A 13,477-nucleotide genomic window follows, 5' to 3' on the forward strand; every position below is an offset into this window, starting at 1 on the left:
ATCTCAGAAAGCCTTCCATTTACCATTAAAGGAATGCCTAGCGCACACTGTAAGAAACAAACTGCTCACAACTCATTAGCTAAAGAATGCTAACAGTAGGGGTAGATATAAAATTTTACACGTTACTAATTTTAAAATAGAATTAATATTACAAATCTTATAGCAGTTACTAAGAACCAATTGTCTTTTGTATCTTTTATAATTAGGATAGTGGGAAATATAAGATGAGTAACAGGATTTGATAGGGATAGCAAATGAATACAATGAATAACAGAATTCAAGCAGTCCTTAGCAAGTCTGGGACATGTCTGAAGGTGTATAGCCAGTAACTTTGGAATGTGAATTAATAGCATGTATTGAAAGGTCCCAAGGCCTAGTGATAACAATGTCTGTTAAACATCAAAAGATCATGGGGAACCTGAGGCTTCAATCAAAGTGTCCATCATTGACTATGGGTTTCACAGGATTGGATGTACAGAACAAAGGGGAGGGCACAGTGACATGTGATATATGATTAATGTTACACAGCATGTATAAAAATACTATGTTCTACTCATTAAATCAAAACATCTTTGATCTCTCTTCTGATATGAATCAAAGATTAAAGGGATCACTGAGTCCTCACATTGAGTCCAGATTAGGGGGTGATCACTGGCTCTCCCCCTGCACAATCTCGTGCTTAATTGAATAAAAGTACCATGTGTCTGAATCTTGCTGCCTCCTGAGCCTTTGTTCCTGGTTAGGGGGTTTCGCTGCAACAGATAGAGCCTTCTAAATCCATGACAATGACCACGACCACATAGGAGGACAAGGGCAGCAAGAAATTGGGAACACCGTCAACTGCACATTCCCCTCCAGGCTACTCACCATCCTGACCTGGAAATATATCTCCATCCCCTCAGTGCCATTGGGCCAAAATCCTGGAACTCAGGACTGAAAGGCACCAAATGGACTGCAGTGGCTCAAGACCTTCTCAAGGGCAACTAGGCATGGACAATAAATAATGACCCAGCCAGTAATGACCATATCCTGTGAATGAATTTCAATAAAAGTATCTTCAAAATGTGAAAGGTTTGATCAATGCCAATCAGACATTAATTGTAGGTAACTCTGGTTGGTAGCACCTGTCTACATCTTTATCTAGGTGTTGAACAGTTCTGAAGAACAACCTCCTTGGAGGAAAATCCTTATCTAGAAGCAGTCTATCACAGAATTAGGGTGTTGGCCTGGAGAGGTGGAGAAATCTGATCGGATGATGGAAGCTTGAGCGTTCCAAGAAGCATTTCTTGTGCTGACAGTTGGGTTTTTAATGAGTGCCTTCTCTGTTTTAAAATCCTACACACTGGATTCTTGGTGACTGGATGACAAAGAAGGTACAATCAACCACTCCCTGAATCTACAGGATTACATCATAGGCTACAAATTCTCATGTCCACTGTATCTAACCGACCCATCTTACCCCACCTACCTCAACCTCCATAGTCGACCTCTGTATCCTGCCTGATGGTGTAATGAGCTACCAACTATGAGCTGCTATTTGATGCCTGGAATGATGTGGTGACCTAAACCTTCAGAGTAATAGTGGGCTTAGAGTCTGGAGTAAGGGGTACTGCTGTGGAATCTGTGAGGCATTAAGTCATTCTGCATCAGTGTACAAATGTCCACAACCATCTTCCTTGATTGCTGTAGTCTGTAACTGCACTGGAACAGTCATTTAAAGAACTGACTCAATCGTGGTATAATTATCATCATTTTCTCCCCATAGTTTGCCTCTGTGCTCCTCTGGCCTCCCCTTGACCAAGAGCATGTTTCTCTGAAGCTCATCTTCCCCTCTGTCTGATGTTATCTGAACTCCCTCAGTTGCAGGTCTTTGTTCATCAGGGCTTCTGCTGCTAATCTCTGTTCCCAAGTTGTAAGACTTGATCATTTATTTTACTTTATTTTTGATTGCGGACTGAATTTGGAAAAGGCGGCAGTGGATGCTGCAGATGCTGGAAATTAGAGTCAAGATTAGAGTGCTGCTGGAAAAGCACAGCAGGTCAGCCAGTATCCGAGGAGCAGGAAAATCGATGTTTCAGGCAAAAGCCCTTCATCAGGAATGAGGCTGGGAGCCTTGGAGGTAAAGAAATAAATGGGAGGGTGGTGGGGCAGGGGGAAAGGTAACTGACTGTGCAATAAGTGGATGGAGGTGGGAGTAAGGTGATAGTTCGGGAGAAGTGTGGAGCGGATAGGTGGGAAGGAAGATTGGCAGGTGAGACAGGTCATGAAGATGGTGCTGAGCTGGAAGGTTGGAACTGAGGCAAGGTGGAGGGAGGGGAAATGAGGACTCTGGTGAAATCTACATTGATGCCATGAGGTTGAAGGGTCCCGAGGCAGAAGACGAGGCGTTTGTCTTTGAGGGATCAGGTGGCGAGGGAGTGGGGGTGGAGGAAGCCCAGGACCTGCATATACTTGGCAGAGTGGGATGGGGGAGTTGAAATGTCTGGCCATGGGACAGTGGGGTTGGTTGGTGTGGGTGGTCCGGAGATGTTCTCTGAAACACATTACGAGAAGGCATCCGGTCTCCTCAATGTACAGGAGACCGCATCGGGAGCAACGGATACAGTAAATGACATTGGTGGAAATGCAGGAGAAACTTTGATGAATGTGGAAGGCTCCTTGGATAGAGGTGAGGGGGTTGGTGTGGGTGCAGGTTTTGCAGGGGAAGTTGTAGGGATGGGAGGGTGGGTTGTTGGCGGGGGGTGTACTTGACGAGGTAGTCATGGAGGGAATGCTCTTTTCAGAAAGCGGATAGCGTGGGAAGGGAAATATATCCCTGGTGGTGGAGTCCATCTGTAGGTGGCAAAATTGTCGGCAGATGATGCCATTTAGGCCGAAATGTGCTCACCCCTCCAACTGCAACAAGGACAGAACCCCTCGGTCCTCAACTTCCATCCACCAACTGCCACATAAATCGCATCATCTGCCGACATACAGAGCACTCCAGAGAACATCTCCGGGACACCTGCACCAATCAACCCCCCTGCCCCATGGCCAAACATTTCAACTCCCCCTCCCACTCTGCCGAGGACATGAACTCCTGGGCCTCCTCCACGACCACTCTCTTGCCACCCAATGCTTGGAGGAAGAACACCTCACCTTCCACCTCGGGACATTTCAACCCCTCGGCATCAATATAGACTTCACCCTTCCCCCATCTTACCCCAGTGCCAACATTCCAGCTCAGTACCGTCCTCTTGACCTGTCCCACCTTTCAATCCTCCTTCCCACCTATCCACTCCAACCTCCTCTCCAACCTATCACCTTTACCCCCACCTCCATCCACCTATTGCATTCTCAGGTACCTTCTCCCCAGATCCACACCCCTCCCATATATCTTTCCACCCCCAAGGCTCCCAGCCTCATTCCTGTTGAAGGGCTTTTCCCCAATACATCAATTTTCCTGCTCCTTGAATGCTGCCTGACCTGCTATGGATTTTCAGCACCAATCTAATCTTGACACTGTATTGGAAAAAAGGACAATTTCACAGCAAAGAACTGAGGAAGGAATTGCTGCACTTTTAGAAGCATAGTACTGAAACTCATTGCAAGCAGTGTTTACACAGCTGCCTTGTTCAAGCAGTGCAGGAGGATGTTTGTTGACTTGCCAGCACCAAGGAGCATTTACAATGTGAAATTTGGCTGGAATTTCAACATTCAGAAGAAATAGTCCTACCTCATTCACACCCAACAATTCATTCCATTCCCAGGATTCCTTTCCAACAAATACTGCACGGGTAACACCTACCCTTTTATCTCCTCCTTCCTCACTGTTCAAAGTCCTTCACACCCTTTCCAGGTGAAAGATTCATTCATGTGTACTTCTTTTGATCGCATTGACTGTATTCTCCACTCTGCCCTCTTTTGGACAAAAGCAAGATCCATGATATAATCGAAGACGAGGAGATTGATAACAGAAAATCAGTCTTCGGGGAGCAAATGAAATTGAGATGGGGCAAAAAATAAATAAAGGAACTGAAATGTGCCAAGAGCAGTGTGCTGTTGGCTAACACAAAAATAAAAAAAAACAAATAAAAGGAAACAAAGCAGAGGGCAGTGTGAAATGTATTGATTGATTCCAGTAGATTATAGGAGAAAGTGAGGTCTGCAGATGCTGGAGATCAGAGCTGAAAATGTGTTGCTGGAAAAGCGCAGCAGGTCAGGCAGCATCCAGGGAACAGGAGAATCGACGTTTCGGGCATAAGCCCTTCTTCAGGAATGAGGAAAGTTTGTCCAGCAGGCTAAGATAAAAGGTAGGGAGGAGGGACTTGGGGGAGGGGCGTCAGAAATGTGATAGGTGGAAAGAGGTCAAGGTGAGGGTGATAGATCAGACTGGGGTGGGGGCAGAGAGGTCGGGAAGAAGATTGCAGGTTAGGAAGGCGGTGCTGAATTCGATGGATTAGACTGAGACAAGGTGGGGGGAGGGGAAATGAGGAAACTGGTGAAATCCGAGTTCATCCCTTGTGGTTGGAGGGTTCCTAGGCGGAAGATGAGGCGCTCTTCCTCCAACCGTCGTTTTGTTGTGGTCTGGCGATGGAGGAGTCCAAAGACCTGCATATCCTTGGTGGAGTGGGAGGGGGCTACTTGCGGAGCGTTTCAGAGAACACCTCTGGGACACCCGGACCAACCAACCCAACTACCCTGTGGCTCAACATTTCAATTCCCCCTCCTACTCCACCAAGGATATGCAGGTCTTTGGACTCCTCCATCGCCAGACCACAACAAAACGACGGTTGGAGGAAGAGCGCCTCATCTTCCGCCTAGGAACCCTCCAACCACAAGGGATGAACTCGGATTTCACCAGTTTCCTCATTTCCCCTCCCCCCACCTTGTCTCAGTCTAATCCATCGAATTCAGCACCGCCTTCCTAACCTGCAATTTTCTTCCCGACCTCTCCACCCCCACCCCTGTCTGACCTATCACCCTCACCTTGACCTCTTTCCACCTATCACATTTCTGACGCCCCTCCCCCAAGTCCCTCCTCCCTACCTTTTATCTTAGCCTGCTGGACAAACTTTCCTCATTCCTGAAGAAGGGCTTATGCCCGAAACGTCGATTCTCCTGTTCCCTGGATGCTGCCTGACCTGCTGCGCTTTTCCAGCAACACATTTTCAGCTCCAGTAGATTATAAAATACTAGAGTACAAGAAAAAGCACTGTTTGTTCCCTTGAGCTTCTTTGGAACAGGGCAACAGGCCAAGTCGATGCCAGCCTGACAGCAGGGTGGGACATTAAAATGACAGGTCACTAAAAGCTCAGGGACATTCTGGTGAGCTGCGCTGAAGTGTTCAGCAAAATGTTCCACTAGCCTGTGTGTTTGTTCTTCCCAATGTACAGGAGACTCCACTTTGTGCTTATTGTGTGGTGTTATTTCTTCAATGAACCCTCCAGGAGCAACCAGGATAAGTATGTCAGGTAAAGTCACCCTTCTACTTTCTTATCAATTAAGAAGGACTATTGCTTTATTACATTACGCATCTACTTAATTCACAAAAGTAGTGCTTAACTTTTTAGCTGTTTCTCTTCTTGCTTTGTACCCACATTTTCTTATTCCGAGTTTGATAAGATATGGAGTTGGGAAAAGCACAGCAGGTCGAGCAGCATCAGAGAAGTAGGAGAGTCGACATTTCGTCGAACCCTTCATCATAAGTCCTGCTCCTCTGATGCTGCTTGGCCTGTTGTGCATTTTCCAGCTCCACGTTTTATCAATTCTGACTTTGCAGCATTTGGAGTCTTCACTTTTTCCTTCCATTATTAGGAATGTTTTTCCTTCAGGTGATGCCTTCCGTGGTGACTTTATTCAATTTTCACGTTAGTCCTGTCATTTTGTCCTTGAGTAGATGTGATAATAAAATCTAATTCTAAATCAATCTTCTCTCATTAGTTCACAATAGTTTACTCCACTTTCACTTATGATTGATTTCTTGGGTTTCCCACAGGTAGCCAAATTTCAGATCAGAACTGTGCACACTAACACTGTTTTAGAATTAATACATTGGGATTGAGCATTGGACTGAATGGCTGTATCTGTGATTAATTACTATGAACTGTGTAACACCAAACCAGCACTGTCCTTACTTAATCTGCATGTAGATGCCTATGTGACAGTGTACATGTATTGACTGACTAAATGCTGAGAATTGTCTGCAACAGATGGAAACAAATAATAACATGATGGTAATTACTGAAATTTGTTATCATAGAGATTAAGGCTATGTTTGAGATGTTTGATACTGATAGTAGTGGTGACATCAATACCAAGAAGTTGTGTCAAATGATGAACATCCTGAGTCCGAACCCCATCAGAGAAGAGTTGAATGCCATCATTGAGAAAGTGGATGAAGATGGTAAGAAAGCATTCCTCTATCATACTTAATAATTACACTTTTTTCAAATGTCATTTCGTTCTCAAATGTTAATGGTTAACAATAGACAGATCTTACATTCCATTGTGCTCTTAACTCAGGAAGTGGCACCATTGACTTTAAAGAATTCTTGGCGATGATGGTGAGGCAGATTAAAAATTGGGTGAAAAAAGAGTTGGCAGAAACATTCCGCAAATTTGATAAGTGAGTTTGACCTTTAACTATGCTGCTGGAAATATAATGTGCATGAATTCCATTTTGATGCAGTAGTTTCTCTGTTGTACACATTGTGAAATAAAATAACTTGGTCAAAGATCAGCACAACAGATGAAAACCAGACCTATTTGAACCTAATTTGGGGGGTGGGGGGTGGGGGTGGGGGTGCTAGTGGGTCAGCTAGCTCATTTGCTTGGATAGCTAGTTTGCAATGCAAAGTTAACACCAACGTGTGGGTTTCATTCCAAACCATCTGACAGACTCTCCTTCTCAACTGTCCAATTAGGCATGGTGACCCACAACTAAACTCACTCCCAGTCATCTCTCTCCAATGAGAATGTAGCCCTATGATGTGCTGAGACTTTGGTGACTTTACTTTAAATTAATGTAATTAGACTATTTTAACAATGAAGTATATCTATTATACAAATAATAATAGAAACTTTCAGTAGGTTTAGTATCATCCGCAGAGAGGGAAGAATAGATTTTGTGTTTCCAGTCCACTATAATTTGTCCAGAACAGAAGTGGCTAAAAATATAGAAATATTTGGCACTAGAAAAATTTCTGGCAGAACTAGTAATTGCTAAACACGTATTGAACCGTGGTTCATCCACATTGTCTGTCACATGTATTATCTTTCATCAATTTATAAAAAAGGCACAATTTATAGAGGCACTAGAAATGGTGGTTTGAAGATTAAGAAGAAGAAAGATCGCAGAAATTCTTGGGTATGTACATCAGGAAAGGATTAACAGTGGAGTCAATTTCTCTTCACTAAAGAAGACTAAGGGGTGATCCATAGTGGTCTATAAAATTAATAAGGGTTTTCATAGAGTAGACAGACAGCATGTTTACAATGGGGGAGATGGGGCAACAGTGGAAATGTCACTGGACTAGCTAGCCAATGGCTCACACTAATGTCCCAAGGACAAAGATTCAATTCTCATCCACTCAGCTGGTGAAATAGAAAATTCAAATCGTAAATCTGGAACATAAAACTAATGTCAGTGACGATTGTGACAATTGTCATTGATTGTTGTGAAACCCTATGAGGTTCACGAGTGTCCTTCAAAGAGGATTTTGTGCCATTCTTACCTAGCTGGCCTAGATGTGATACCAGACAATGGAAATGCATCTGATGACTACACTCTGAAATGGCTAAACAAGCAACTCCATTAAAGACCAATTAGCCATAGGCAACAATGCTGTCCTTGTCAGCAATGCCCAAATCCATGTAGGAAGTTATGGAGAACATAACTAGAGACCAGAAATAGAAGACAGACGGAAAAACTTCCATGGCCAAAAATGTGGAACAACAAAGAGTGTGATTAAAGATTATAATTGCAATTAAAGGGGAACTGGATAGGATTGAAAGAAAAAGGGGATTACACTGACAGATTATTTTTAATTGCTTTCAGAGTACAGGGCCCACTATCCAATTCAGGCCATGAGTAATTTGAGACATTGTGTGGGAAGAGTAGCATGCTTGGATGAAACAGCTGATTTTGGACCAAGGGTTCTGATGTTCTTTCCTGAGATGTTCATGCATCATATGTAGATCTGTTGTACACCAGTGATGAAAATGATTATTATGATTCGATTATATAATGTAAATTTCCAGGCTGGAAGAAAGTGAAATTAGATGGAAACTAATATTTTCTTATCTCGCAACTTCTATTTTGATAAGGCAGATAACATTTCTGGATTGGGGATATTCATACTTTTCTTGCTATTTCCAGGAATGCTGATGGATTCATTGACTTTATTGAGCTGATGAACATCATGCATTCTGCTGGGATGCTTGTTACAGATGAGGAAAATGATGAACTCATGAGGGACTTGGACAAGAACAATGATGGCAAACTTCACTTGAATGGTATGTACAAATAATAAAATGAGTTAAACTCATTAATGATATGATGTTGGCTTACTATTGAGTATGGAGAAAGTGAGGACTGCAGATGCTGGAGACCAGAATTGAAAAATGTGTTGCTGGAAAAACACAGCAGGCCAGGCAGCATCCGAGGAGCAGGAGAATCGACGTTTTGGGCATAAGCCCTGAAGAAGGGCTTATGCCCAAAACGTCGATTCTCCTGTTCCTCGGATGATGCCTGGCCTGCCGTGTTTTTCTGGCACCACACTTACTATTGAGTATTTAAAATATGTATCTTTTCAATCAAATATCATCTTCCCTTTTAAAGAATGGATGAAGGTGATAGAGAATGTCCAGGAAATGACCAACATTCCTTAGTACTTTATTACTGTCTCATTTCTTTAAGAAACATCATGCACTTCTCCGATACAAAATCGATTGATCGTATTGTCTTCTGCTTCCAAAATCGCCAAGCATAAATGATTTAACAATTTAATGAATTGTGTGTTGTTGCCCTTCTGAAGTAAACTGATCAGACAACTGAAATATACATGATAATTGCAAAGAATTCAAGATCTGTTAGAGAGGACTGATGCTACACATGAAGCATTTAGATTCTTAACTGTTAAAGTTCTCTTTTAGTGAAGAAGAAGCAACATCCGGTGTTTAAAACTCTTAATGATTTCGCCGCCAGCATAGAACCCTTCACAATTTAGTCAAAACTCTTTCCTAATAAAGTTAATGTCATCTTTTCCAATAAATTGCTGTTGCATTTCATTTGGTGAATTACGTAGATTCTCTGGATTTTTATTCGCTGTTTTCAGCAGGTGACAATGTTCAATTACATCCGTCAAAACAGGTTTATATCTTGGCATCAGAACCATCTACATTTATATGACACACCTTTCACAACCACAGGATCACTCAACAGGTGTTATAGCCAGTGAATTATTTTTAAACAGTAGTCAGTGTTTCATGAAGGAAACATAGTCACCAACATACATGCAGCAAACTTTACATAACTAGATAATCTGTTTCTGTGATGATGTGAGGAATAAATATTGGCCTGCCTTGCCCTTCTTTTTAAATAATGTTCCAGGATCCACAGATGGTGGCTATCATCCAAATGACAAAGTGTCTGTAAGTCAACATTCCCTCAGGTACTAGCCTTTTGTCAGTAGGTCCTCGTGTCAGGCTGGAGACCACATCTTTGCATTCACAGAGAAGAGTGCTTCAAACTGAATCATAGCTCAGTCTGTAGCACAACAAGCTGCTATTGGTGAAAGCTCAATAAATTATTGTACAATTCCGTTTAATGTTATTGGCCATGACAAGTCAGCAATTGCCTCACAATCTAAAGCATGACACACACCTAGGAAATCATGGAACAAAAATTATAATGATACATAAATCATGATAATTATATGATGTCTCTAAACATAAATCTAATTCCAAATTCGCAGAAACTTGGCTTTTATCCGCAATGTGTTTGTTAATTAACGAGTGCAAAAATATAAAACCTAGGTGGAGGAATAGAGAATATAGCCCCTCAAATCTACTCTGCCATTCAATTAAATATTGGCAATACTGAAATGAAAATAACATAAAGTAGAATTCAATTGCATTGCAAGCCAATTTTTTCCAGGAATTTTAAGGCATGAAATTACTAATTAACCTTGGCACAATGATCTAAAATAGGTTTGTCTCTGGTTGGTTCCACAACATAAATTCCAGCCTCGCTTTGCAAAGTTTGGATCTACCTAAATTCAAAGTGGAACATCTCACTTTTCCCCAAACTATGCTTCATCTTCTACAATGTTTCTCATGAACTTAACACATATGTATATATCACTTGGCAGCAGATTTGTCTCCCTCACTACTTTCATCCCCATTCAACTTTATGGCAGCTTTGAGAATGTGATATTCATGTAATTTGTATTTAAGTACTCTGCTTTTATGGAGGCTGATTACTCACCATTGTCTTTAACAGGCTGTGAATGTATGTTGCTTATTATTTGGAAACACTAGTATCAAAGATGGTATAACAGGTATATATGGGTGATTTGGTGGTCTGGAAAGCAAAACCTGCAGTTGTGCATGAAAGCTCTTCTGGATATATAAAAAAATGCTGAGTTCTTCAAGTTGGCAAACCTCTCTGTGGGCCTCTCCTGGGCATGGCCAAAGTAGACATCAATAGGTGCAGACAGAAGTACACCGTAAAGATCATAGTTCCTGCAGCTAACTTTGTGTTCAATGTCAATAAAAAAAAGCACATGGTATCCACCAATACATTTGAGCTATTTAGAGAGAGGTTGGTTCCAAACCAGGGGTTCGGAGTGCATTATTTCCTGCACTAAGTCAATGTTAATTTAATTTCCTCCCTCTCTTTCTACTCTCCCCTTTTTTGTTGCTGTTGTATTTCCTCTGACTTGTTAATTGTCTACTATGTCAAATAGGTGACTAAAAGAACGAGCTGGGTTCTTCAAGTCAGAGGATTTCTTTGTGGGCCTGCTCCTGAAAAGCCAAAGTTGCCATCTATACGTCCAGCTAGTGGGCTGTGGAGGTGGTCATAGTTCCCAATTGCCTGTGCCTTTTCCATGGATACGTTAGCACCTGGGTGTCATTATGGAGGGAGCAAACGGTGTCCATCAACACTCTCAAGGCATTTAGAGAGCAGGGTGGAGGGGTGCATTATTTTCCATTCTAATTTTGTATTGATTTAGCTCCTTTCTCTTGACCTACCCCTCCCTAGTGTTGTCATTATGCTGTCATTGGTGTGAAGTGCTTGTAACTTGACATTTTAACTAACGACATGGGTCATTTCGTGTTTTTTTACTTAATAAAATATGGATGATTTGATGCTCATTTATAAAAGAGAACAGGTGCTGTGGCATGGGGGTAGTGTCCCTATCTCTGAGCCAGGAGACCAGATTCATTGCCACCTGCTCCAAAGTTCTGACGTAACATTTATAAATGGGTTAATTCACAACATTAAGAGCTGAGCACTTGTGATAATCTCCCTAACCCTGACCCAGAGATGAGAGTTGAAGTCCCAACTACCGCAGACATGTGTAATAATGTGACTGGACTGGTTGATTAAAAAGAGTTGAGTTTTAGGCCTTGATGAGCTTTTCTTGTTACTGGTTTTGTTGTTTCAATCGGCTAATGTTGAGAGACATAGATAGAGAGGATAGCCAGAGACTTTTCCCATGAGGGGAATGTCTATCACGAGGGGGCATAATTTTAAGGAAATTAGAGGAAGGTTTAGGGGAAATGTCAGAGGTAGTTTCTTTACTCAGAGAGTGGTGGGTACGTGGAATGCACTGCTGGCAGTGCTAATAGAGTCAGATACATCAGGGTCTTTTAAACAACTCTTAGATGAGCATATGGAAGTTAGTACAATGAAGGTTAAGTAGGTTAGTCTGATCTTTGAGTAAGATAAAAGGCAAGCACAACATTTAGGGCTGAAGGGCCTATACTGTACAATACTGTTCTATGTTCTATGTTCTGCATTTGATGTAGGATATAAGAAAAAAGAGTTGGGTTCTGGGACTCCTGTGGCACATATTCATACCTCTCAGTCTTAAAACCTGAATTCAAATTTGTCTTGTTCTGGACAAGTGGAATATCATGTCAGAACATATTAATTGCAAATACGTAAGAGTTGGATTCTGTCTGCCAATCATGCATACTGAGGTCGTGGGGGATTGCACCCCCTTTTTTGTTATTTGAGAAGATCATTACTGTTCTTTTGTTTGTACTTCACCTGCACACTCCTGATCTTCGAGGACCCAGTACAACGTGGGCTGGCAGACAGATTGAAGGAGCTCCATGTGTGCCTGTTGTGGATCTTGCTAAAGTAGCCATTATTAGACACAAACAACTGCCCTTGGAGGAGATTGTAATCCCAGTTTGCTTGCCTGTCTTTCACGATTACATCCATTCCTGGGTTTACCTGAAGAGGGAACATTCAGAGTCTACATTTCAAGATGTGCAGTTTGCACATTCTCCCCGTGTCTGTGTGGGTTTCCTCTGGGTTCTCCGGTTTCCTCCCACAGTCCAAAGATGTGAAGGTCAGGTGAATTGGCAATGCTAAATTGCCCATAGGTTCGGTACGTTAGTCAGAGGAAAATGGGTCTGGGTGGGTTACTCTTCGAAGGGTCGGAGTGGACTTGTTGGGCCGACAGGCCTGTTTCCACATTGTAGGGAATCTAATATCAGTGGGCCCCTCAAGGGCTCAGGTGCATTATTTCTACCCGCAATGATATTCTGATATTACTTTGAATTTTCCCTTTGTGATGTCGCAACTTCAGTAGGTCAGCATTTTTTTTTCAACAAAAAAAAGTGTTCTGCCCCAGTTTGGGAGGGGTGTAGGTGGGGTGAGGTGAAGGAGGGATCGACTGTGGAGGTTGCCTCCAGACGGGGAAAGCGTCCAGTAGGGAAAGGAGCAAACTGGTGCTTGTGCTAATCTACAGGTTTATAATAAAACCATTGTGAATTGCTGAAATACTTTTGCTGCCTAATTAACTTTCTAGATTTCTAAATCTCCCTAATATGATACCTTTCTCTTTTATATTAAAATCCTAAAAATAATTTTTGTTCCATAATTGGTCAAGATACTGATCCTAGCCCAGAGATTGCACATTCTCCCCATGTCTGCACGGGTTTCTACTCAGTGCTCTGGCTTCCGGCTACATCCCAAAGATATGCAGGTTGGGATGGATTGGTTATACTAAGTTGTCCATAGTGCCCCGGAATATGTAGGCCAGATGGAGTAGCCAGGATAAATGCAGCGTTTGAAGGTTCTTTGAAGATTTATTGCAGACTTGATGGGCCAAATGGCCTTCATTTGCACTGTTGGACTTCTATGATTTGCTGATAGCTGACAGGAAGGGGAGTAAATTGTGAGGACAACATAATCCTAATCAATACTTAGGACTGGATTTAGATAACTGTACATCTCGTAACTGGCATATGTTGATTT

General features: G+C 42.3%; 1 protein-coding gene across 1 annotated transcript in view; it reads left to right on the forward strand.

Annotated features, from left to right (window-relative positions):
* Positions 1-9,236, forward strand: part of LOC122559946 (uncharacterized) — a 58,909-nt gene extending 49,673 nt beyond the window's left edge. The window contains exons 3-6 of the mRNA XM_087994620.1: positions 6,242-6,385; positions 6,505-6,607; positions 8,360-8,496; positions 8,822-9,236. Coding sequence (XP_087850746.1) covers positions 6,242-6,385; positions 6,505-6,607; positions 8,360-8,496; positions 8,822-8,871 — 434 coding nt within the window. The 3' untranslated portion in view covers positions 8,872-9,236. The remainder of the gene's footprint in view (positions 1-6,241; positions 6,386-6,504; positions 6,608-8,359; positions 8,497-8,821) is intronic.
* Positions 9,237-13,477: the final 4,241 nt, after the last annotated feature.

The sequence above is a fragment of the Chiloscyllium plagiosum genome, unplaced genomic scaffold, assembly GCF_037043375.1.
Source record: "Chiloscyllium plagiosum isolate Xiang-an unplaced genomic scaffold, Cpla_swu_hap1 HiC_scaffold_15, whole genome shotgun sequence".
Lineage (NCBI taxonomy): Eukaryota > Metazoa > Chordata > Chondrichthyes > Orectolobiformes > Hemiscylliidae > Chiloscyllium > Chiloscyllium plagiosum.